At 34.1% G+C, this 22,855-nt stretch overlaps 2 protein-coding genes across 3 annotated transcripts; both read right to left on the reverse strand.

The window, feature by feature from the left end:
• Positions 1–267: 267 nt before the first annotated feature.
• On the reverse strand, positions 268–5,423 carry LOC110897286 (putative HVA22-like protein g). 2 transcript variants are annotated; one of them, XM_022144038.2, is made up of 7 exons: positions 5,199–5,423; positions 3,009–3,049; positions 2,829–2,927; positions 2,678–2,734; positions 1,920–1,983; positions 1,605–1,814; positions 268–928 (listed from the first exon to the last, which is right to left on the reverse strand). In XM_022144038.2, exons 2-7 carry the CDS (start codon positions 3,038–3,040, stop codon positions 527–529), a joined length of 864 nt encoding a protein of 287 aa, XP_021999730.1. In that variant the 5' UTR covers positions 3,041–3,049; positions 5,199–5,423; the 3' UTR covers positions 268–526. The 2 variants fall into 2 exon arrangements, with proteins under 2 accessions (XP_021999730.1, XP_021999729.1); XM_022144037.2 differs by having other exon boundaries at positions 5,194–5,423.
• Positions 5,424–7,549: 2,126 nt separating this feature from the next.
• Positions 7,550–10,621, reverse strand: LOC110898370 (receptor-like protein EIX2). Its single transcript, XM_022145152.1, has one exon. It carries the CDS (start codon positions 10,619–10,621, stop codon positions 7,550–7,552), a length of 3,072 nt encoding a protein of 1,023 aa, XP_022000844.1.
• Positions 10,622–22,855: the final 12,234 nt, after the last annotated feature.

Below are 22,855 nucleotides of genomic sequence, written 5' to 3' on the forward strand. Positions count from 1 at the left end.
TATCTCAACCCTAGGCTTATAGCTTAGTGGTTATGGAAATGAGGGAAGGCTTTTGACCGAAAGGTCTCAAGTTCGATTCCTGATCCACCCGGGTTTTACCGGCTCCGCATTGTCGTACCCTCGGGCGGGTGCAGGGTCGGGTTTTCCCCGGAACTGGTGGCATGGTGGGCTAGGGGCTCCGTGCGTGCAGGTTGGGCTGCCGCGGGCTACCTTTCGACCAATGGGTGCCGCGTACGGAGTACCCGGCGATTCTTATGTTGGACGTTCAAAAAAAAGAATACATTTATCTCTCAGTTCCCATTGAAAATCATCCACAATTTCAAACAGAATATAAGAGCATTAAATGCATTCTAACATAATGCCCCTAGAGTACAAGTTTGAAATACCCAACAAATATCATGGCAAATAGAGAAACAGCATATATAACATCAATATATCAGCATCCATATATGATATATCAACTCTACTGCCAAAATACTCGCACGTTTATAAACGCATGACAAACGAGACTTATTATCACCCGCATTCACTGAAGAGAAATCGCTTTTCTCAACTTAGCCCGTGTAACCCGCCCGGGCTCTTCCATCATGATCTCTTTAAGAGTAGTAGTAGTTGTGTTCGCAATCGAAGAAGATGAACGCGCAGGCTCAATCTGTTTCTTCTCTGGTTCAGTAGTGGTTTGAAGTTCTGTAGTCACCGCTGGTTTGCGTGTTGGGCTTGCTTTCCGTGCTTTCGTGACAGCTGGCACTGGCGGCGGCACCTGTGGCTTTCCCGCACCTGATTGGATGTCTGCTTCATCAGAACCCGAATTCGATGATGCTGATGATGACGATGATGATGAGCTGGCAGCAGGTGATGGTGGCTCTTTAGTCTCCTGTTCTTGAGCTGCGGTTTGGCCCTTGCGGTTAGGTTTCACAGCTTGTTGTGGCTGTAATTTCAAGTTACAATTAAAACAATTGTATTAAGATTACAATAAACGAAATAATCAATAAATAATGAGCTTCGTGGTGTAAGTAGGGCTGCAAACGAACCGAACGAACACGAACAAGACCTTGTTCGTGTTCGTTTGTTAAGAAATATATGTGTTCGCGAACCGTTCGCGAACACTTATCGAACGAGATTTTATGTTCGTGTTCGTTTGTTAAGGAAATGAACTTGTTCGTGTTCGTTTGTGTTTGTTTGTTAATTTTAGGCAACGAACAAAAACGAACGTTGACGAACACAAATGAGCACAAACTAATGTTCTTGAACACAAATGGAAACAAACGAACACAAACAATCGTTCATGATCAGAATATATAATACACTGACACTTATTAGATATTTAATTTGTCGGAATTTTGAAGGATTTAAATAGACATAAAAACTAAACCACTAATGAACTATCGAACACAAACAAACACGTTACCGAACATTCACGAAAATAAACGAACAAACACAACCTCTGTTCATGTTTGTTCATTTAACTAAACAAACGAAATTTCTTGTTCATGTTCGTTTGTTTAATAAACGAACGGACACAAACGAACTTCCCGCCGAACAGTTCACGAACTGTTCGCTAAACGTTTGGTTCGTTTGCAGCCCTAGGTGTAAGTTATATGTACCTTAGATGGTCGAGGTTTCGGTGTTGATTGTGACGCGACGTATTGTATAATATCGAAAGTTCTTGTTTGAATATAACTTGCGGTTCTTTGCCAGTACAATACAGTCATATCTCCAGCCATTGTCCTCAGTTCAGACAAATTACGATCGATTTCGGGTTCATGCTTTGAAATATACGGTTGAAAAAAGGAATCATAAACGTACGAAGTTCCCTGAAATAATTGTAGCACAGCAACAAAAGACACATATATGACAAAAAAAACATATATAAATTTTAAAATATTTTTATTCAAAAACTAAAACAAGAGAAATTTCACCTTTGTTTTGGGGTACCACAAGTATATGTAAAATGCCAACTTTGCTTCACTGTACATCGGGACCCTTCACGAGTATGAAACAAATAATATGTAAAAAAAGAGCAAAATATGCCTTTACCATAAGGGCAGGCAGGGCGCTACGTGTATGAAATATTGTTGCGTATAAATTTTTAGTTGTGTATACTAGAGTAAATTACGTTTTTGGCCCCTGTGGTTATATCACTTTTACTGTATCAGCCCAAAATAAGAATTTTTAACATATCTGCCCCCATGGTCTCTATAACTAACCATTTTGACCCCTAAGTCTAGAGATCATGGGGGCCAAAATGGTTAGTTATAGAGACCATGGGGGCTAAAATGGTTAGACTTAGGGGCTAAAATGGTTAGACTTAGGGGCCAAAATGGTTAGTTATAGAGACCACAGGAGCAGATATGTTGAAAATTCTTATTTTGGGCTGATACAGTAAGAGTGATATAACCACAGGGGCCAAAAACGTAATTTACTCTGTATACTATATTAATATAAGTATGTTATATGATTTTTGGTTAGTTGTTAGAAAAATATTGTTTTTTATTTAAATGAAATTATTATTGTTAATTTATTATTTAAAAAATAAAAATAAAAATAAAATCCATCACTAGTGATGGGCACCCCGACTAAAATCCATCACTTGTGATGGAACCAAGTTCGATGACGTGGCGGAACATGATTGGGTGTGGTGAGTGATGGAAAGTCGTAATATAAATTATGTTCATACCATGAAATAAACGTGTCACCAATTCGTTCACAAACAGTAAGTACGGCAACCAAAATCCTGAAAGTAACAATAATTAAGGTTATAAGCACGAATCCAGCAATGTTAGTATGTTATCACCTTAACATAAGTAACATATGTAATAGTGCAATACCAGTACTGGCACCAAAAGCGAAGTTGCTCGATATCAGGCTTATTTTTCTCCACAGATTTAAAGCACTCGTAGGCTGGATATGCATACCCAAACAACATCCTGCATGTAATTAGGTAGTTTTATTAGAAAAAGTGGATTGAATTTCTCAAACTGAAAAGAAAAGAGGTTTGATTAACATACACAAGCCCTCGGGTAAGAAATGATCCGATCATCTTGTAAACCTATCAAAAACAAAAAAAAAAAAAAAAACATTAAGAAAAGGATTCAATCCTGCATAATGTAAGCTACAATCAACAATGAAAATTTAAGATTTGACATGAATCATAGCAATTGTTAGTCAAAAGTACAGTCGACTTGGCCTTAAGACAATTATTCTCTTCCTTCTTTTCTTTGCACTGATGTACACATAACAAATCCAGTCAGATACAATAACTTTCAGGCATAGTTGGCAATAGCGATTGCTACGGTCCCTATAGAGAATAGCGTGGCGTATAGGTCCATGCTTGCTATATGGTCTGTAGCGATAGATAGCAGCCTTTAATTTTTTTTAATATAGATAGAAATTAAATATAGCTATAAAATAGCTGGATTTTAGTTTTTTGTTAAATATACATTGATATAATATACCAATAAAATTGGTTTAATTTTTTTTTCTAGTGTATCGCTATTCGCTATGTAGCATATAGGTACATTATCGCTATTTGCCATCAACAACTATGCTTTCAAGTGGCTAGAATAATGTGAAACACTGTAATTTCAAGCTTATTGAACCCGAGTTAGGGGTGTTTAGAATTTGATTCGGATTTAAAAATTCAAAATTCGATTCGAATTCGATTAAAAAGGTTCGAATTCGAGTTGATTCGTATTCGAATCCGGTAATCGAATTAGAATCGAATACGAATTTATGATTTTCAATTCGATTCGATTCGAAATTCGAATTCAATTTATATATATATTTTTAATATATGTATATACTACACATATAACTTCTAAACTTGGCCAAAGTATGAACTACCTCCATAAGACCATGTGTAGTGGTTAAGAAAAATAATGCCCCCACCATGGGGCATTATCCGACACATGGCAACCCAGTCAGCATGGGGCGTTATTGCAAAAGTGACGTAGTGGGAATAATGCCCAAATAATGCCCCTTCCAATCATTAAACCAAAAAAAAAAAAAAAAAAAAAAGCTAACTAATTTCTTATTGGCCAGTCAAAGATCAGTCAACCCATCACACTCCCTTCTTGGCGTTTTAGTAATAACGCTAACACAATTTTTTTTCAAAAATAACCCCCCAAAACGCCCTATGTAATGGGAGTGGGGGCGTTTTTTTGGCTTTTTTTGAAAAATAACCCCCCACTACGGGTGGTCTAAGTGATAACTTTATAATTCATAGCATTACTAAACCTACTGACAAATAGCCCATACTACTTATTTCTAAATTTTTATCTAACTTAAATCGCTACCAGTAACCAACCTATCTTCTTAATTTTTGTCTTTTGAAATATTGATAATTAATTAGCTTTGCAGATTACTATATTTTATGTTGAATATAATTATTTGTAGTAGTTTTAAAAAATGAAAGTAAAATAATTTATTGTTTAGGGTGAAGTTGAACTAAATCGAATTTATTTGAATTCGGTTCGAATTCGAGTTTCAAATACTAATCGAATCGAATACGAATTCAGGTAAAATAAATAAAAATTCAAATAATTGATTCGAATAATACGAAAATTCATTATCCGATTCGATGAACACCCCTAACCCAAGTGAACAAATAAATTTCATCATTCTTCTAAACTCTCATCAACATCAAACAACATAACACATTGATATCTAGCCAAATAGCCTTTCAAAAGCACACAAAAAAAAAAAAACATCATAAAAGTGATAAACCAGAAACTATGCAGTCTACACACATTTTAAAAAACAGAAACCATTTTCTAAACATCAATATGTAAATATGTACCTTCATCTACTCACTTTTATGTAAATATCTGTACAACAACAAGCAGATGCTCACTTAAATCACCAATTAAATCAACTTTCAAACTGTTCTGCAAACCTAACCTAAACAAAATCACCTTCACAGGCACCAAATCTAGCACAAAACAATCAAATTTGAACTTAAATCACAAAACTAAATCTCTGTGTAAATCAATTAATCATCACAAACTGAAACAAAAACCTAGAGATCGGTAACGGATACATCAATTCGCAACAAACACCACAACAGCCTTCAGAAGTTCAATAATTAACTACATCAGAAGTATCAATCGGCACAATGTAACATCGATTCATAACAAAATCGGAACAATATCGCGATGAAATGTAGGAACAGGTGAATGAGAATTAAGAATTTACCGTACGTGTTACAGATAACGGTGAAGTAGATGTGATGTGACGGAATGAAAAAGGTGAAGTAGAGTGAGATGTGAAGTTGTTGGTAGAAGTGTTAGTGGAGGTAACGGCGTAGAAGAAGAGGCCCCGCCGCCGTTACGCGACGGCGAACCGTTGCGACGTTTGATGAAGGAGAGAGAAGAAGAAGAAAGATTTTGGGGAGTTTAAAAAATTTTGTTCTCCCTCTTTGTGGGCTTTAAAAATACTGATTTTTTTTAAATTAATGTTGAATTGTTGAACAAGATAAACATAATGGTTTAATTAGTATGCAATTAAGATGATTATTTTATATAATTAGGCATTTGTTTATTTACTTCTTTAACTAATGTAAACATGTGCTAATTGCATGTTGTCCTAGTTTTTTTTGAACGACGATTTTCTTGCGTATGGTCACCGTACTCTCTAAATTGGAGAGTCATGTTGTTCCACCCCGGTTAGACTATGTTGTCTTAACCAGACTTACGTTGACTTTAGAGTCTGGTTTGGAGGTTCTCCGGGAAAATCATATCGTCAGCTGCCACTTGACAGTTGTTGTGACTTCCTTGTGTTTCGGGTGGGCTCGAGATTCGAACTGACAAGCTCATACAAGGCCTAGCTCAAATCCCTTATTGCCTTAATCTATCAAAAGTGACACAAGTGGGGATCGAACTTGGGTTTCTACAGAAGAATCTAAGTTGATGGATGCATGTTGGTTGTTTATATCTTATTAAAGTGGTGCGATTTCAAATCTTGTAAAGTGTTCAACAAGTGAATTTTAAAGGATTACTTGGGAGTTTGTGTTTGCCGTTTAGAAAAAAAAAACATGCCTCGCAAAAAATAATTTAAAAATGTTATTATTATGTATCTTATTAATAATTTATAGTATTCCAGCTCAAGCGAAGTGCATTTTTGTTATAATTGATGTAACTGTAGTATTTTATAACTAAACTTGAAAAATGTTGAATTGTTGATGGATCCACCAAAAAAAAGTCAGAGACAAGAGTACCGCACAATGAGATGGGCAAATTCACTAATAATGGTGGATAGTATTCTGTGTGTGTACGTGTGTGAGAGAGAGAATAGAAGAAGAAAAAAACACAAAAAAAATGTAATTTATCTTATCTTTCTTCTAAACTAGATAACATATATGATAGATGATAGATCATATTTCAAAATGCACAAGTTTGACAAGACATTCCATATTTGAAGGGCAAAAATGAAATTTCTTTTAAACTTTCAAAGTTTTAACTTTTTTGAAAATTTTAATTTACTATTAAATAAATTTATAATTGGAATTAAAATAAGTAGATTACATATATATAGACTATTGTATAGATTAAAGGTCCCAGACCTCTGTAATGATACACTTAGTGCTACTTAAAATTCTTTTAGTCTTTGATCTAGCGTGCGGAACTAAAACGAAAGATTGTTCACGTTAATTTTACGAATAACCGTGATAATCTTTCCCAAACTCTCAAATTCGACTCAAAGGAAAGAGAATTTGAAATGATAAGATGATTAATTGCAAAAGTGATAAATGACCATCCAAATTAAATGGAGAGTTAAATAAGAATAGAAATTGAAACGGGCCATAAAAAGACATGGGCAAATACAAGCCCAAAAACAAAATAAATAAAATTTGTGAATGATAATTCACAACTAAACAATAATTCAAACACAAATGGAATGTAGTATATTTATATTGATATGTGATTGATTACATCTAAGAAAATGAAAGTAGTACAAGATAGGGAAAGGAAACGGGATGGGAAATAGAGAAACTACAGAGTATATATGGGAAGAAGAAACCGATTCTTAAGAATAACCATTCATGCCCTCGCTCTCAATCTCTTCGCCTTATATCTTTCCTTCACATTTTCGTAGACTTGTTCTCTTAGTGGGCTTATGGAATGGGCTGCTAAGTTGGGCCCATGGTGGTCTAGTCGGTTCATAACATAATAACACATATAGCACATGGTCCTATTATCAGAATTGTATTAGGTTGTACGTCAAAATTGTAGCTCAAGATCACAGGTTAAGAACATGATTTGAGAATCAAACAAAGTTTCATTGAATCATAACTTGCAAGGAATCAATCTTTTTTTAATGAAACCTTGACTTGTTCGATATATGTAGATTAAATCTTGATGTTTTACCTTTATTACAGCTTGTATATATCTTAATCCTATGCTATATAAAAATAAAAGTTGAAATCTTAGGTTTCACAGAAAGATCTAATTTTAGTAGACATTCCACAAATAAAATTTATTATTAGAATCCACAGAAACAGGAAAGCATTTATTAATAGTAGATGTAATATCTCACAGTTACATGTCCATGGTTACCTCACAAAACATGAAAAAAGCTTATGTCTCCATTGCTTCTTCAACAACAACACTCCAATAGTACCCCAAAAACCTGTTGCAAAACCGCTTGTTATGTCCACGTATAACCATACCTTCTTTGGCTCATTACGATTTTCGTATTTCTTCTTGCTTGCTGTGTATTTATGAGGAGAGCATTCCGTTGGCAGTGGTGCACCACATAGATATGTGTTATCAGCATATATTGATGGATCGATAAGCGTCTGCAATTGATTTCCTGTTGGAATTTGTCCTGACAAGTTGTTGTGTGACAAATTCAAGTAACTCAAGAAATTCAAAGCTGCTATGCTTGGAGGAATAGTACCATTCAACTTGTTTGCTGACAAATCGAGAGACATCAATGACTTCATGTTCCCAATGTTTTTTGGAATACCCCCACTAAAATGATTATTTGACAGATTGAGACCCATCAATCCATCAAGTGCCGTTAGCGGTTTAGGTATTTCTCCAACTAGATTATTGCTCGAAAGATCCATGTTTATGACGAATCCCACGGTATTCGTGTAGTCAAGTGAAACACCTTTGAGGACCTGCATCACATTTCCATAACCAGAAAAAAGCAAATGGAAGCCATGAAATGAGTTACCTTTCATGCCATCCAACTCTCCAAAACAATGAGGGATGGATCCTATTAAGTTGTTGTGTGCCAGATCTAAAATTTGAAGTTGTTGAGATTTGCACAAAGAGTGAGGAATTCTTCCAGTGAAATTGTTCATATGCAATCTCATAGCAACCAGCATTGTAACATTTTCTCCAATCCATTCAGGTATATTTCCTGAGAGTTTGTTCTCACCCAAATCCAAAAATTGCAAATTTGTAAAATATCCAAAATCTTGAGGAAGCTCTCCATTCAAGTTATTGTCATTAAGTTGTAACCATTTCAAGGATGGATTGTTACGGCCTAAAGAACTCGGTAAGGCACCAGATAGCTTATTTGAACCAAGTATCATCACATTCAGGGATAGATTCCATAGGCATTTGGGAATTTTCCCAGTCAACCTGTTTCTAGAAAGATCAAGAACAAGCAAATCTCTCCTTTTGCATAACCACTTTGGAATCAACCCGCTAAAAAGATTCTTTTGCAAGAGCAATGAGCTTCCCGATTCATAACGTACCTCCTCGTATACAGAAGGAAGGTTCATCAGAGGACCGGTTAGTTTGTTGTGAGAAAGGTCTAAGACACGTATGATAGGCATCAGGCGCAACCATGTGGGAAGAGGTCCAAAAAGGCCAGCATTCGACAACACTAATTCCTCAAGTTTCGTTTGAGATTGAAGCCATTGTGGAAATCCATTGTTAATCTTGCAAGAACTAAGTCGAAGGGATTTTAATTGAAACGGAGGTATCCACGCGCGTGAAATATTGAAAAGCAATTTATTGTTATAATCCGCATTCAAGTACTTCAACATTGAGAGGTTAGCAAAAAGGTCTTCCGAAACCACTCCTTGAAAAGAATTGCCAGAGATGTCTAAAAGATGCAAGTTGGTGAGTTGCCCAACCGAATTTGGAATGGGTCCACTTAACAAATTTGAAGATACTGAAAGCATTCTTAATGAAGTTAGTTTTCCCAATGATTCTGGAATGGAACCGCTCAACTGATTATAAGATAGATATAATCCTTGAAGCGATCTTAGTTTCCCTAGAGCTTTAGGAAATGGGCCTATAAGTTCATTGTATGACAAATCTAAACCTCTTAAATTGGTCAATCTTCCAAGGGATTCTGGAATTGAAAGGCTTAATCTATTGAAATCTAAATACAAAATCTCTAATGCATTTTGAGTGCATTTAGATACATTAGTTGATGGGCCAATCATTTCTCCTTTAAGTTTATTGTCTGAACCGATTATTTCTTTGATGTGACACTGTCTCCAGATTCCAATATCGTCAATGTGCATAAAGTTATTTGCAGAAATATCGAGCTTAAGAAGGTTAGGCACGACAGGAATTGATGAATTCAACATGTTCCCCGAAATGTCAAGAGATAACAGAGAACTTATGTTTGTTAAAACTGATGGAAATCTACTTTCAATTTCATTGAAGCTAAGATCCAAGTGTTGTATGTTAGAATGTGTAGTGAAATTAAGATTGGTGGGAGAGAAATTGATATTTTGGATCCAACAACCTGATAAACGCAACTCGAAAACAGAAGGTATCATGTTTATGAAGTGTTCAAATCTCCATGGCCTACTAAGATTATTTTCTGAAAAATCAAGGAACTTTAGGGATGTCATGTTTAGAATTAAGCCAGGGAGCTGACCTCTGAAATCATTTTCACTAAGATCCAGGTGCTTGAACTTAGAAAGTTCTTTACTGGAATTGGGATGACAAGAACCAAGATGAGACATAGAAACTCCACATGCGGACAAACTTAGGTTCAATAAGGAAGGAATCGTGTAAAGTAAGTTATCCAGGTTTTGTACTCTACTAAGATCTACACCACTCAAGTCAAGATGCTCAAGCTTCGAAAGGCCAGAAATCCATGACATATCATCTGTCATCAACTCTTTTAAGTAATATGATGGTGAATTAAGATCAAGAACCTTCAAATTGGAAAGATTTCCAATTTGATGGGGAATTTTACCACTGAACCCTACACTAGAGAGATTGAGATACCTTAGATGTTTGAACGATCCAATAAACTCTGGAATTCGAATTCTGTAGAAATCGTTCCCACTCAAGTCTAGATGTTTTAGATTCACCAACTCTGTCAAACAAGAATTCACCTCGTCACCTTCTAAGTAGTAGTCCTCATCAACGCTATCTAGATTGTCGTCTTCGACAAACAAGCCGGCTCGATCAAATAAGTAGTAGTCGTCCCTGAATGTTCTTCTGAGATGAAGACTAACAACCCTTCCGGTGGCATGATCACAGCCGACTCTTTCCCACTTACAACAGTCATCGCCAACCCATGATGAAAGCATTCCATGGTCATCTTTGAGGCTGCGTTTGAACTTGAGAAGAGTTAGTCTCTCTTTTTCAGAACAAGAAGCTGTTGTGAGATTTCCACCACCCGCACATTCATGTGCCATCGTCACTAATAAGATACATATGAAAACAAGATGGATTCCCAAACCCCAACAAGCATATCCCATGTTTCAACCCCAATTTACTTGTAGAAAAAGATGGTGAAATGAAAAAAAAATGGTTATCTTATGAGTTATGATCATGAAGAAACTAGTTCATATATAAATTCCTCCTTGACTTTAGGCCTTGACTGACAAAAAAACCATGGTTGACCTGAAGTCTTCCCACTACGTGTTATATAAGTTTATGCTAACTTATCTAAGTGGTCATGGCATGCAACTACATAGTAATTTCCTAATGGGTCCATAAGTCGTATGCTAGCATATTCTCTTTGAAAATTCAACAACTAATTAGGATGTACAAAAGAAAGGATATGATTTCGACATTACAAGGGTTTAACACACACATTATACAAGTTCAACTATTAGGATGTAACATTTTTCGCATATTGAAAGACTTAATATATATATATACTACAAGTATTACAAATGGAAACCGACCAAACCCGACCTGTGACACCGATTAAAGTACGAAGATCGGTCCTCAGTTCCGTATTTTCTCAATTTTCAGTCTCAGTCTCAGGACCATATTCATACAATTCAATGTGAATCGAACCGTCTGAATATAGGGTATGTTCCTGTTGGCACCCAATGTTTTAACTTTGCAGGTGCATAGAGATTTAATTAAAAGGGCATCTGAATCAGCTAATATTGTATTGAGTTTGTAACCTCTGTTATGATGAGATTGTTTATTATTTGGTAAAAAATGTTGATATGAATTAAACAATTTTTTTTTTTTTTTTTTTTTTCTAATTACTGTATTATTCTTTGAACAACTTAGCCAATGAAAAAGCCCACAAGTTGTGTAAATCAGCCCATGTATTATTTGGTTTCAGTCCAACCCGAGAAACCAACCGAATGTTACAAATGGTCTGGGGTTTCTTAGCTAGTCGTTCTCGGTGTGGTCAATATTGGTCCTGGTCGGTCCCCAACCCATGAACAGTCTCTATCGTAATGAGTTTCTAAACCTCTTTGGCCGGCTTGAAGATTCTTATAAGTTATATTTTTTTTTTATCAATTATACGTTCAAATCTATATGTTAAGAAAGTTTGAAAGCAAAATACTTGTGTATATTGTTAACCGTTACAATTTACAAGTAGATAGAAGTGTGTTTTATATATTTTAAGTTTATAAAATTCTTTTTTTATATATTTAGTGGCAAGGAAATAGAGCATCTAGGGTGTTACGTTCAGTGGCAAGGGGTGGCGACGCAGCTTGTTGCCCGTATACCTTCTGTTTTGATGTAACTTGGCAAGTATGAATGAAAATAAATAAATTATTGTTAACTTGGAGTCTAGGAGATGGTCTATCCAAAGGCGGCCTAATCTTTTCCGGGCCTAAAGTGAATTCTAAAATTATGGTCTTTTGTAAAATAAAAACACTTGCGGTCCTAATAGTAATTTAGAGGTTAATATCAAGTAAAATATGTAATACTATGAAATATTTAGTTGGGGGTATAGGATGTATTTCAGTCTTACAGTTTGATTCATAATGTTTTTGAAAAGTGTTAGTCTGCTTTTTAAAACATAAGACAAATGCACAATCAAATAAAGCAGGGCATTAATACTCATATTTTTATTCCAAATGGAAATCATCAAAATAGCCTCGTTGACCATTAGAATTAGCAAAATAGGCATCAATTTTTTTCGTTAGAACAGTAGGCAATTCAAAAAGAGCCACTCAGGGATAAACAAGTAAGTGGGGCCGACATAGATGACACCTATAGAGTCAACACTAAACATGAAAAAAAAAAAGATCAACCGGCCCACAAAATAACCAATCAAATAATTACACGTGTAAAATGTTGGCTCAGCAATCGTGCAATATTCTCTCTAGCCGCAAACCCCACGATATCTCTTTCAAGGCTAATAAAATCAGTTATATTCGGCTTTCGTTTCAAAAATTAGAAGCCGACTTATGCTGTGAAGTTTTTCTTCAAGGAGACTAAATGTGAGTGCATTATATTTAACGAGTTAAAAGCATAAAACTATTTACATTTACATTTACATTTACAACTTCAGTCAAACTGTAACATTTTTAAATCACAGCTCCCGGTCTCCAAAAGCTTGGTAGTTGTACAAAGCAGCCTAGCCCGTTTTAGTACAAATATCCAATTGAAAACCCCAGCCAGGCCCGCACCCAAGCCCAATTAGGCCCAGTGTCTTGTTCTAAAGCCAATATCCCATAAGCCAGTTACCTAAAATTAGAGGTGTACAAATTGGGTTTCTATAATACTCGGTTTTGGTATGATTGGGTATTAGAAAATCAGGTATTGAGAGAAACCGGGTAGGGTTCAAGTACAGGTACTAAGGAGAAAAAAGCATACTCTATGTATCAGGGTAGGGTATGGTCAGGTTCGGGTATAACCAAGTATTAGAACCGGGTATGGTTTGGGTATTAATACCCAATTTAAAAAATAAGCTTTTTTTATTATTTTATACGAAAATAAATTCACCAAAAAATTTAAATTTGGTTTTGTAATTTGTAAAGTTAATTATAATAAATCAAAATAACTGAAATTCACTCAAGTTTAAATTATTAGTTTTATAATATGTATCTTAAAAAACTTAAATATAAAAGTTGTAAAGTAAACATAACTTAAAAACTCGGGTATTATATCAGGTATTAAGAAAAACCGGTATCATGTATAGTGTATAACCGGGTTTTGGTATAGGGTATAACCGGGTTCGGGTATAGGGTATGGCTGGTTTTGGGTATTTTCGGGTATAAATTGGGTACGGTTTCGGGTACGAGTGTTTAGTGCAAAATGCATACCCTATTTATACTCTACGGGTAGGGTCGGGTTAGATTGCGGGTATAAAATTATGCACTTTTAAATGTCCGGTTCAGAATACAGGTTTTTTTTGTGCACCTCTACCTAAAATTATGCAGGTTTTAAGGTAAACTAATTTTACATATAAGTGTCCGGTTCAGGATACGGGGTTTTTTGCACCTCTACCTAAAATTATGCACGTTTTAAGGTAAACACGAATTGTAACTTTATTTTAATAATAATAAATATATATTTTTAAATATTTTATTAATTAATAATTATAATATTTTATTATTATATTCACTTTCAAGTTTTAACATATTTTTATTTTACTTTTTTAAAATTATATTTCCTTTTTTATTTATCATTCGTTTTTATTAACTATTTTTTTCTTAAATCATATTTCATGTATGAATTATTTTGATTTTTCTTTAATAACTTATGCTCAATAATTTTTTTCTAAGAATATGAATAATAATTTTATTTTTATAATAATATGTAGCTTTCTAATATTATAATAGTTTATTATTGTGTTTAGTTTAATTTTAACATTTTTTTGTTGTTATTTTACTTTTCTGAAAACCATATTTCTTTTACTATTTATTTTTTGTTTTTAATAATTTCTTTTTATTTTTAAATCATATTTCCTTTATTACATAATTTAAAATTTTTCTAATAACTTACATTCGAAACTTAAGTACGTACTTATGTTTAATTTTCCCCATCAACATGCGGTATAAGTTTTATCAAAATTGGAGTTGTATTTTGATAAAAAAAATTCTAAAAACATAAGTACGTAGTTTAATTTTTCTCGTTAACAATCCGGTATAAGTTTTGTTAAAAATGAAGTTGTATTCAAAATAGAGTATTTATTAAGTGTCGTGATACAGTATGACGATAAACTAAACCGATTCTGTTGGTTTGGTTTTCTAAATAACATGCTTCATTTTCAAATGTCGTTTGTTTTACATTATCATTTGTTTCGTTTCGCCGCAATGCGCGACGTCAACAAACCTAGTACTATCTTAAAATACAACTCTTTAAAACAAAAATGTATATTTACATAATTTTAAGACACTAAAGAGAGTTTAGCGACTTAAAAAGAGGATGAAATTACCCTTCCATCCTTCTATTTAAAGTTGGAAATCTCGGAACTTTCTCACTTTTGTTCATCTCACATCTGATGAGAAAGAAAGTTTGGATAAAAAAAGATTATTATGAAATAGCCCCTTCCTTTCCTAAAGACTTCGTCTATTTCATTGTTTCTTTCTCCCACATTGATAAAGAAACAAAAGTGGAAGTATCAGCTACTCTATAAAGGCAAGTTAAGCCCTTATAATAATTAAATAATTGTATAACTTACATACTTGGTCATTTGTCTAATTTAACTTTTATTTTTAGCCTTTTGGAAAAAGTAAGTTGTATTATTTGATCGTGTGAAACAACTTAATTTTTAATTGAGCCAAACTTGAGTTCAAGATTCCAGCTTGAATTTCATTTTAAGCTAGCTTGGTATGAAAATTTAGTCAAATTTGAGCTAGCTTTGACCCGACTCAGTCTCTAACAAGTGTTATATTCACTGTTACATTGTGCAAGAACCTATATAGTAATACAAAATTGTATGCCTTTATTCCCTTAAACATACTATATATTCGGGAAATAAATGTTTTATATTTTTATCTGTTTTCGAAGCCATTGTTACAAGGTATTGTTTTTAAATAAAAGAAAGAGAAAATTACACGTTTTTCCTTTATCTTAATACCATTTATTAGGCGGTATCCTTTGGAACGAAAATTGAAGGTATTAAACTTTATGTTTAAAATTCTTGCACGTTTTATCCTTTACACTAAACTCAGTTTGAAAAGTCAGTTAACTATGGTCACATGATACGCACAAGAGGGTAAACTACCAAAACACTAATTTTCAATGTCCAACAGCAAGGGAAGCAAGGTGTGAAACTAGGGCTTCTCCATTCATGTTCAATTCTTATGAATAAACATGCTTTTCTGCCAATGTGGGAAAGAGGCTGCAATCCTAACATCGTGGACTAGTAGGAACTTGGGTCGGGGATTTTACTCATGTCCTGAACCCGTAAGTAATTTTAATTTCAATGGCATTTGAGAAATTTGTGATATAAAAAGCCTTAGGGGGCTGTTTGGTAGCCTCTTAATGACTATTCAGATGCTAACTCTTAATGGTTTAAAACCTCTGAATGAATAAGAGGTAACCTCAAGTCTGAATGGTTAAGAGGTAACCTCTGAATGGTAAATCATCACATGTCACATTCTTCTACCTTCTCATTGATAAAATTCTTAATGGTTCCATTAAGAGGTAGCCTCTTAATGACCATTCAGAGGCTACCAAACAGCCCCTTATTATTGTTATGGTGTGTGTTATAGGGCCCAACTTGTCGTTTTATTGGCTGATTCGATCAGGAAAGGTGTCAAAGGTGTATTGATATCATACATGGTTTACTAAGTGGGAAGAATACCTAGGAAGATGCTAATTTCAGTTTGGAACAAGCAAACAACTTTCTTCAGCACGCAAAGAAAGCTATTGAAGGCAAACTAAAAGAATGTGAAGCAAAACCAAGGAAGTTGAAAAAGTGTTTGGTTGTTAGTTGGATTTTGTTCATCTTGTATGTACTGTTTTTTTAGGTTAAGTAGTATGTAATGCATGTTAGTTGATGTAATGTAGGTCATTATGGTGTTTTAGTGATGTAAGTTATGGTGATGATGTACAACACAAATCTTAATGTAGTGCAACATGTTTTGTGAACATGTGTTGTGCAAGTAGCTTTGTGTAGTTTTGTGTAGTAGCATTGTTCAACTGGCCAAATTGACCAAACAAATTGGTTCACAAACTAATGTCCAAAAAAGGATACAATGGTGCACAAATGATGTCCAGATGTCACATATACGACCCACTGACGAAACAAAGCATGTATAACATAGATGACCAAAACAAAGGACCAACAATTAAACCTTGCACAAACTAATGACTAAACAGATGACCAAACACAATGGTGCACAAAATGATGTCCAAACACTACACAAACTAATGACCAAACAAATGACCCTAAAGAGAGTACACTATATAAACCATGCATAACACAAACTAATGACCCGTTTTGATTACCTTGCACAACCTATAGAGATTACCTTATGCAAACCAAACCTGACCCAACGCACAAATAAAGACACTACATATCTAATTAACACCCATAACATAAAATACCATATTAGTTAACATCCAAAACATAAGGTTGTATCAATTTTCATATATAAACCCCTACCTAAACTAGCAAAATAAAGACAGCCACAATATACATAAACCAGCCTACATGTTCAAAACACAAAAAGTGTTAATAAGGCTGCACAGTTCTAAAAAAACCCCAACTAACACCCCCATTAAGCCTTTCCACCCTTCACACCATTTCCACTTTTGTTTTTCCACCCTTCAGAGTTTTTGCTTACAGTTCCTAGCGTTGTGGCCTTTCTCCTTACACTTGCTACATGCCCCTTGAGTGTGCTTCTTTGTCAATCTAGGCATGTCTTTAATTTCAGCTGCAGACCTCTTTCTTAACTTCTTTGGTCTACCCACTTAATTGCGATGCTTTTGTGGTGTGATAGTTGTGGGAAGATCATTTTTTGTCCACAAAGACCTACCATTTAGGGGGTTAAATTTATGAGAATACACCAGCTTCCACCTTTTCACTGTGTACACCGGATGAGCCCAACTCTCTAAAGCCCCAACCCTTCCTCCAGTTTTATCCACTACCCAAATTGCAACCACAACATGTCTGCATGGCAAATCTCTATAACCCCGACCCTTCCTTCATTTTTGGGGTCTATACCGAATGTTGATATTATACTAATACCATAATGAATAGAACTAATACCAACAGAATTCACACTGCAACACGTTGCATAATTGTTTAAGTATATTTGTTACAAAGAAAAATTAACAATATTTGACAACCACCCAAACTTTGAAAACTCCTAACATATAATTTTTTTATCAAAAAATATTATGGATTTAATTTTAACTAGAACTCGTAAAAAAACTTGAATCGTGAAATAAATGTATGGTAACAAAAAAATATTGTTCAATTTACACTTATGTATTTATTTTTTTACTTGCGTAAAAATAGTTTTCTTTTACATACATGTAACTGCACCTCACTTGTATATAACTTCATGATTATTTTTTACGAGTTCTAGGTAGAAGTAAATTCAGTATCAAAGAAAAAAGTTATGAAAAAAAAAATTCGTTTGATAGCACTTCGAAGATTCTCTTTAGCAAGGATGGTTCTTATTTTATCTTTTCCACATAATATATATAGGGTAGGGATTCTAAGATAAGTTCACCCTATTTGAGAAACTTGAAAAACATTCTCGACCACACATTTCCCTAAACTTTTTGTAATATACACATATCTATTGTTTAAAATTGACTATATACATATATTTTTATTGTCAAATCTTGAATTACAGGCATGTGTATATAGTCAATTTTAAACTATACATATTTGTATATTACGGAAAGCTTAGGGAAAATGTGTGGTCCAGATTGCTTCTCAAGTTTCTCAGTTAGCCTAGTGCTTCTCACACGATTCTAACCCTATATAGAGTAGGGTTCCTACGGAAAGTGTGTTTTTCCTAGAAAGTCTAGGAAGCGATCTTGTCCATCCGATTGGTGTGTTTAAGGGTTGAGATCAAATCAATGGCAATCTTGTAATAATTTACTATATTTAATAGATTGTTTTAAATGAGGAGGGGCAATTTCGTCCTTATGTGTGTTTTAAATCAATCAAAAATAACCGTCAGAGATATCACATCTCCTTAATACACGCCATTTTCCCTCTCTCTCTTTCTCTCTCTAAAATCATACCAAAAATACAACGAAAACCCTCTAAAATCATACCAAAAATACCTAAAATCATGGATCAAGATAAGAGATTTACCAACTTCTATATACGTAAGATCCTCCCAACATTGTGTTCTGTGTTTTAGTAGGCGATTAGGGTTCAATCGTGTTCTACATTGAAATAATTGATGTTTGAAGGGAAGAGATTCAAAGAACAGAGGGATTTGAACAAGATGGATGGAAGCAGAGATGAAGTCGCCGGAAGAAAAGTTGAAGTTGCTGGAAGCACAATTTAAGTCGCAAGAACCCTAGGTGTGTGTTTAAAATAACAAATGTTTGTAGGTATTCCGTTTGTTGTGGATGACTCTGCTTGCTGGGGCGAAATCTGCTGATGTAAAACACATTTGTATGAATCTGCTTGCTGTTAAAACACAGCTGTATGAATATGAATTGCTGTTAAAACACAGCTGTATGAATCTGAATGATAAAACACATTTGTATGAATCTGCTTGCTGTTAAAACACAGCTGTATGAATCTGAATTGCTGTTAAAACACGGTTGTATGAATCTGAATGATAAAACACATTTGTATGAATCTGCCTTCTGTTAAAACACAGCTATATGAATCTGAATGATAAAACACATTTGTATGAATCTGCTTGCTGTTAAAACACAGCTGTATGAATCTAAATGATAAAACACATTTGTATGAATCTGCTTGCTGTTAAAACACAACTGTATGAATCTCTTAAATCACAGTTGTATGAATCTGAATGATAAAACTCATTTGTATGAATCTGCTTGCTGTTAAAACACACCTGTATGAATCTGAATGCTAAAACACAATTGTATGAATCTGCTTGCTGTTAAAATACAACTGTATGAATCTGAATGCTAAAACACAACTGTATGCATCTGCTTGCTGTTAAAACACAACTGTTTGAATCTGAATGCTAAAACACAACTGTATGAATCTGCTTGCAGTTAAAACACAGCTATATGAATCTGAATGTTAAAATACAGTACCAAGAACATGCTGATAGATTCCAGCAAGAAAACGAATGAAAGATTGATATTAAGTGAGATAAAAAATCGAAAACAAAAAATTCCGAAATTTATGGATAGTTAGTTATTGAAGATAATTTCCTAAAATAAAAATAGATTGTGAAAGTACATAAATGCCCTTTTAGATAAAATCCTTCAATGCCACATGTCGCGTTCTTATTGCTTCCTAGACTTTCTAGGAAAAACACACTTTCCACCCAACTCCTATATATATATATATATATATATATATATATATATATAGGGTAGGACTACACGTTTTCTCTAAGCAGTTTTTTTGTCAATCGCCCCCTTTTCAATTTTTTTTAAGTATACATGTGTACATTTCCAATTTTTAAATTATACATATGTGTACATTGTCAACTTTTAATTATACATATATATGTGTATATTATCAAACACAAATGCATGATACTTATTTTAATTATACATCGTATACATTGTCAACTTTTGATAAAAATATATATGTTTATTATGTCAAACATTTATGTACTCAAGAAATATAAATATGACAATAGTACCAAAAACATTATAAGGTCAAGTGATATACACGTTGTGCTTAGGTGGCACCGTGGAAGACAGAGGATCATTGCGTTGCTCCCTCATCCCACAAATTTGGTGTCCCCCCTAGTCCCACAAATTTGAAGCCCTAGGTGTCGTCACCACCCCGCTCATCGTTCACCCCCACCCACCCCCTCTTGCTTTCTCTCTCTCTCCCTCTCTATATAAGTGTACTAAAAATATATAAAAAAGGAGTGGATTATGAGTGATGAGTATAACATAGGTTGAATGATAGAGGCGAATAACGAAGGGGGTTATTGGTATACATTTTATGCTTAGGTGGCGCCGTGGAAGAGAGAGGATCACTGCATCGCCCCCCTCATCGCACAAATTTGACGCCCTAGGTGTCGTCACCACTCCGCTCATCATTCACGCCCACCCATCCTTTCTCACTTTCTCTTTCTCTCTCCCTCTATATATAAGTGTACTGAAAATTTATAAAAAAGAGTGAATTATGAGTGATGAGTATAACATAGGTTGAGTGACGGAAGTGAATAATGGAGGGGTGGTGAGGTGGCAATGAATGTGGGTGTAATCCATGACCTAACGAATGGTTTAAATATAAAATAAATTGCTTTAACCTAAGTGTAACTCTAACCAACCAACTAGGTATCATGTAAAATGTCACCTTTATAAACTTTTAAAGGGACTTTGTTTAAAGTTGACTATGCATGACAAATGACGTTTATACTTGTGACATAAAACTTTAACAAGGCTAATAACTACGGTAATGCCATAGAGTTTCTTGTAAGCCACTGGTGTTATAGAGGGTTACCTATTGTAGAGTAAGTCATCATTCAGGTAAAGTATGTTCACACGCTTAGGCAACGTAAGCCTCGTGCCATTTATGTACCATTGAAATTTGTAAGGATCATGTTTGCTTAATTATGATAATTGCTTTTATCATAGAAATAAAAACGCCTTGATGTTTTGAATGTGAAATGTTTGTGAATAGTTAAAGTATGGACTCCCAACGTCAATTGACATGTTTTAACATGTATTTCAGGTGAGTTTGTGACATATAGTAGCAAGGCTAAAGAGTCGGAAATTTAAGGAGTGAACATGATGTTATGAGGAAAATTGTGGTGTGACATAGGCGGTGTTATAAATCTGTATATTTAAACTCATCTCCTAAGCCAGACTTGAACTCAAAGCCATTTTAAATGGATAGCACCTTACAAACACCTTAGTACCATTAGACCAAAGGTCAATTGGTAGCTTTTAGTATTACTAAGTTCTGTTTTGATGTGTGTGTATATATAATATATACACAAATTGGAATTTGTACCCTTCATTGTCAATGTTGATATAGTTTTTCTTTTCCTTTGAGAACATAATCTTTCAATAAGCTTCCACCAATATACTTAACCTTTTGAGGGTCGTGGAAACCTTAATAATTAGTATCACATTGTAAGAACCCTAAGTGAAGTCATCCCATGAAGCATGTTAAGAATTTTCTAAACAATAAAACCGTGAGCTTCGGAGTATGAACTTTGTAGATCTTCATATTGAGTTTATGGCTTTCAGACGTAATACACAATGTTAGGTATATATGATATGAAGTTATAGGTTTCCACTATATATTATGCATACAAAACTTATATTTTAGGTACATATGATATTTTACAAGTTTAAATGGTTATAGCATTCTTATTTTCTAGAACAAATTTCATACTTATCTCCCGAAACTTGCAATTGACCTTATGTTGTGGGTCACAATATTTTATCTAAAAAAACACGCTACTTATAAATTCCATGTCGGGGGGAGTGTATGTAACACCATATTCGGACAATGTCAAAGATATGTATCTATTTCGTAAAGTATCAAAGATACCCAAACCAAGATTTAAAAAGCACTATAAATCATGCGTTGAAAAATTATATTTCAAAGTATATTCGATATTTACAAGTTTAAAAGGTTATAACGTTATCCTTTCTCGAAAGGAATTCCATGCATCTCCCCCGTAACTTGAACCTTTCTTGTGGGTCACATCTTATCATGAGAACACGCTATTAATAGTTTCCACGTCGAGGGAATGTATGTAACACTAGATTCGGGCCGCATAGACGACAAAGTTTGGCCAAGTATCAAACACAACTACTACCATTGTTTGGGAAATTGATCTATAAGCTAAGAATGATATGGACGTTTATAACTTTCTTAGGGCCATGATATTCCATTTTTCCACTCAACAAGTTGACCCCAGTTACCAAGGATGGTATGGTGGGACAAAGTTTTAAATAACATCCAACTTCTTTTGAGATCAAGTTATTACATGATATGTTTGATTTAATTACTTTTTCAAATTATAATGATTTCATGAATTTCTTCCATATGAACATGTATGTGAAAGCAATTAGCCTCCATGTCAATGATGGAAGTACAATTTGTGAGGAGTAAAAATCGTAAATGAAAAGGTACAAAGTATTATGTTAGCTATGATTTATTAAACTTTAATAATTTATATAACTAATACATATGCAAACATTATTTATAATTTTCTAAAAACAAATTTACCTGGTTTGTGACATGGGTACACATGATCATAAGTCATAAACCCCACCTTACTCGTGACTAGGGTGTTGAACAGTTGTCAAACTGAGAAACCTATTTGTGCCTATCTTTAAGGTACTGTTTTTTGTTCACAACCACATCCTTACACGACTATATCAGCACTTTTATTTTTTTTAATAGTTGATGACTATTTTGATCTTGTTAGTATTAGACTATAATCTAACAAAAACATGATATTGTATTTCAAAGCTAGAGAAATAGATTAATGAAATTTTATAATTTAAAAATGCAACTGCTAACTAATAAATATATATTATTGGTTAACTGAATTATCTAATAAAAATATCCAGTTAAATTATTATTTTAGCTTTTACACTTTTACATATGATTTTGGTGC

This window comes from Helianthus annuus, chromosome 13, assembly GCF_002127325.2.
Source record: "Helianthus annuus cultivar XRQ/B chromosome 13, HanXRQr2.0-SUNRISE, whole genome shotgun sequence".
NCBI lineage: Eukaryota > Viridiplantae > Streptophyta > Magnoliopsida > Asterales > Asteraceae > Helianthus > Helianthus annuus.

Coding starts and splice junctions, on each gene's coding strand:
- LOC110897286 (XM_022144038.2), bottom strand. CDS start 3,040: ATGATCGGATCATTTCTTACCCGAGGGCTTGT. Junction 2,735..2,828: donor CGCTTTTGGTGCCAGTACTG/GTATTGCACTAT, acceptor TGTTACTTTCAG/GATTTTGGTTGCCGTACTTA. Junction 1,815..1,919: donor TGTGGTACCCCAAAACAAAG/GTGAAATTTCTC, acceptor CAATTATTTCAG/GGAACTTCGTACGTTTATGA.
- LOC110898370 (XM_022145152.1), bottom strand. CDS start 10,621: ATGGCACATGAATGTGCGGGTGGTGGAAATCTCACAACAGCTTCTTGT.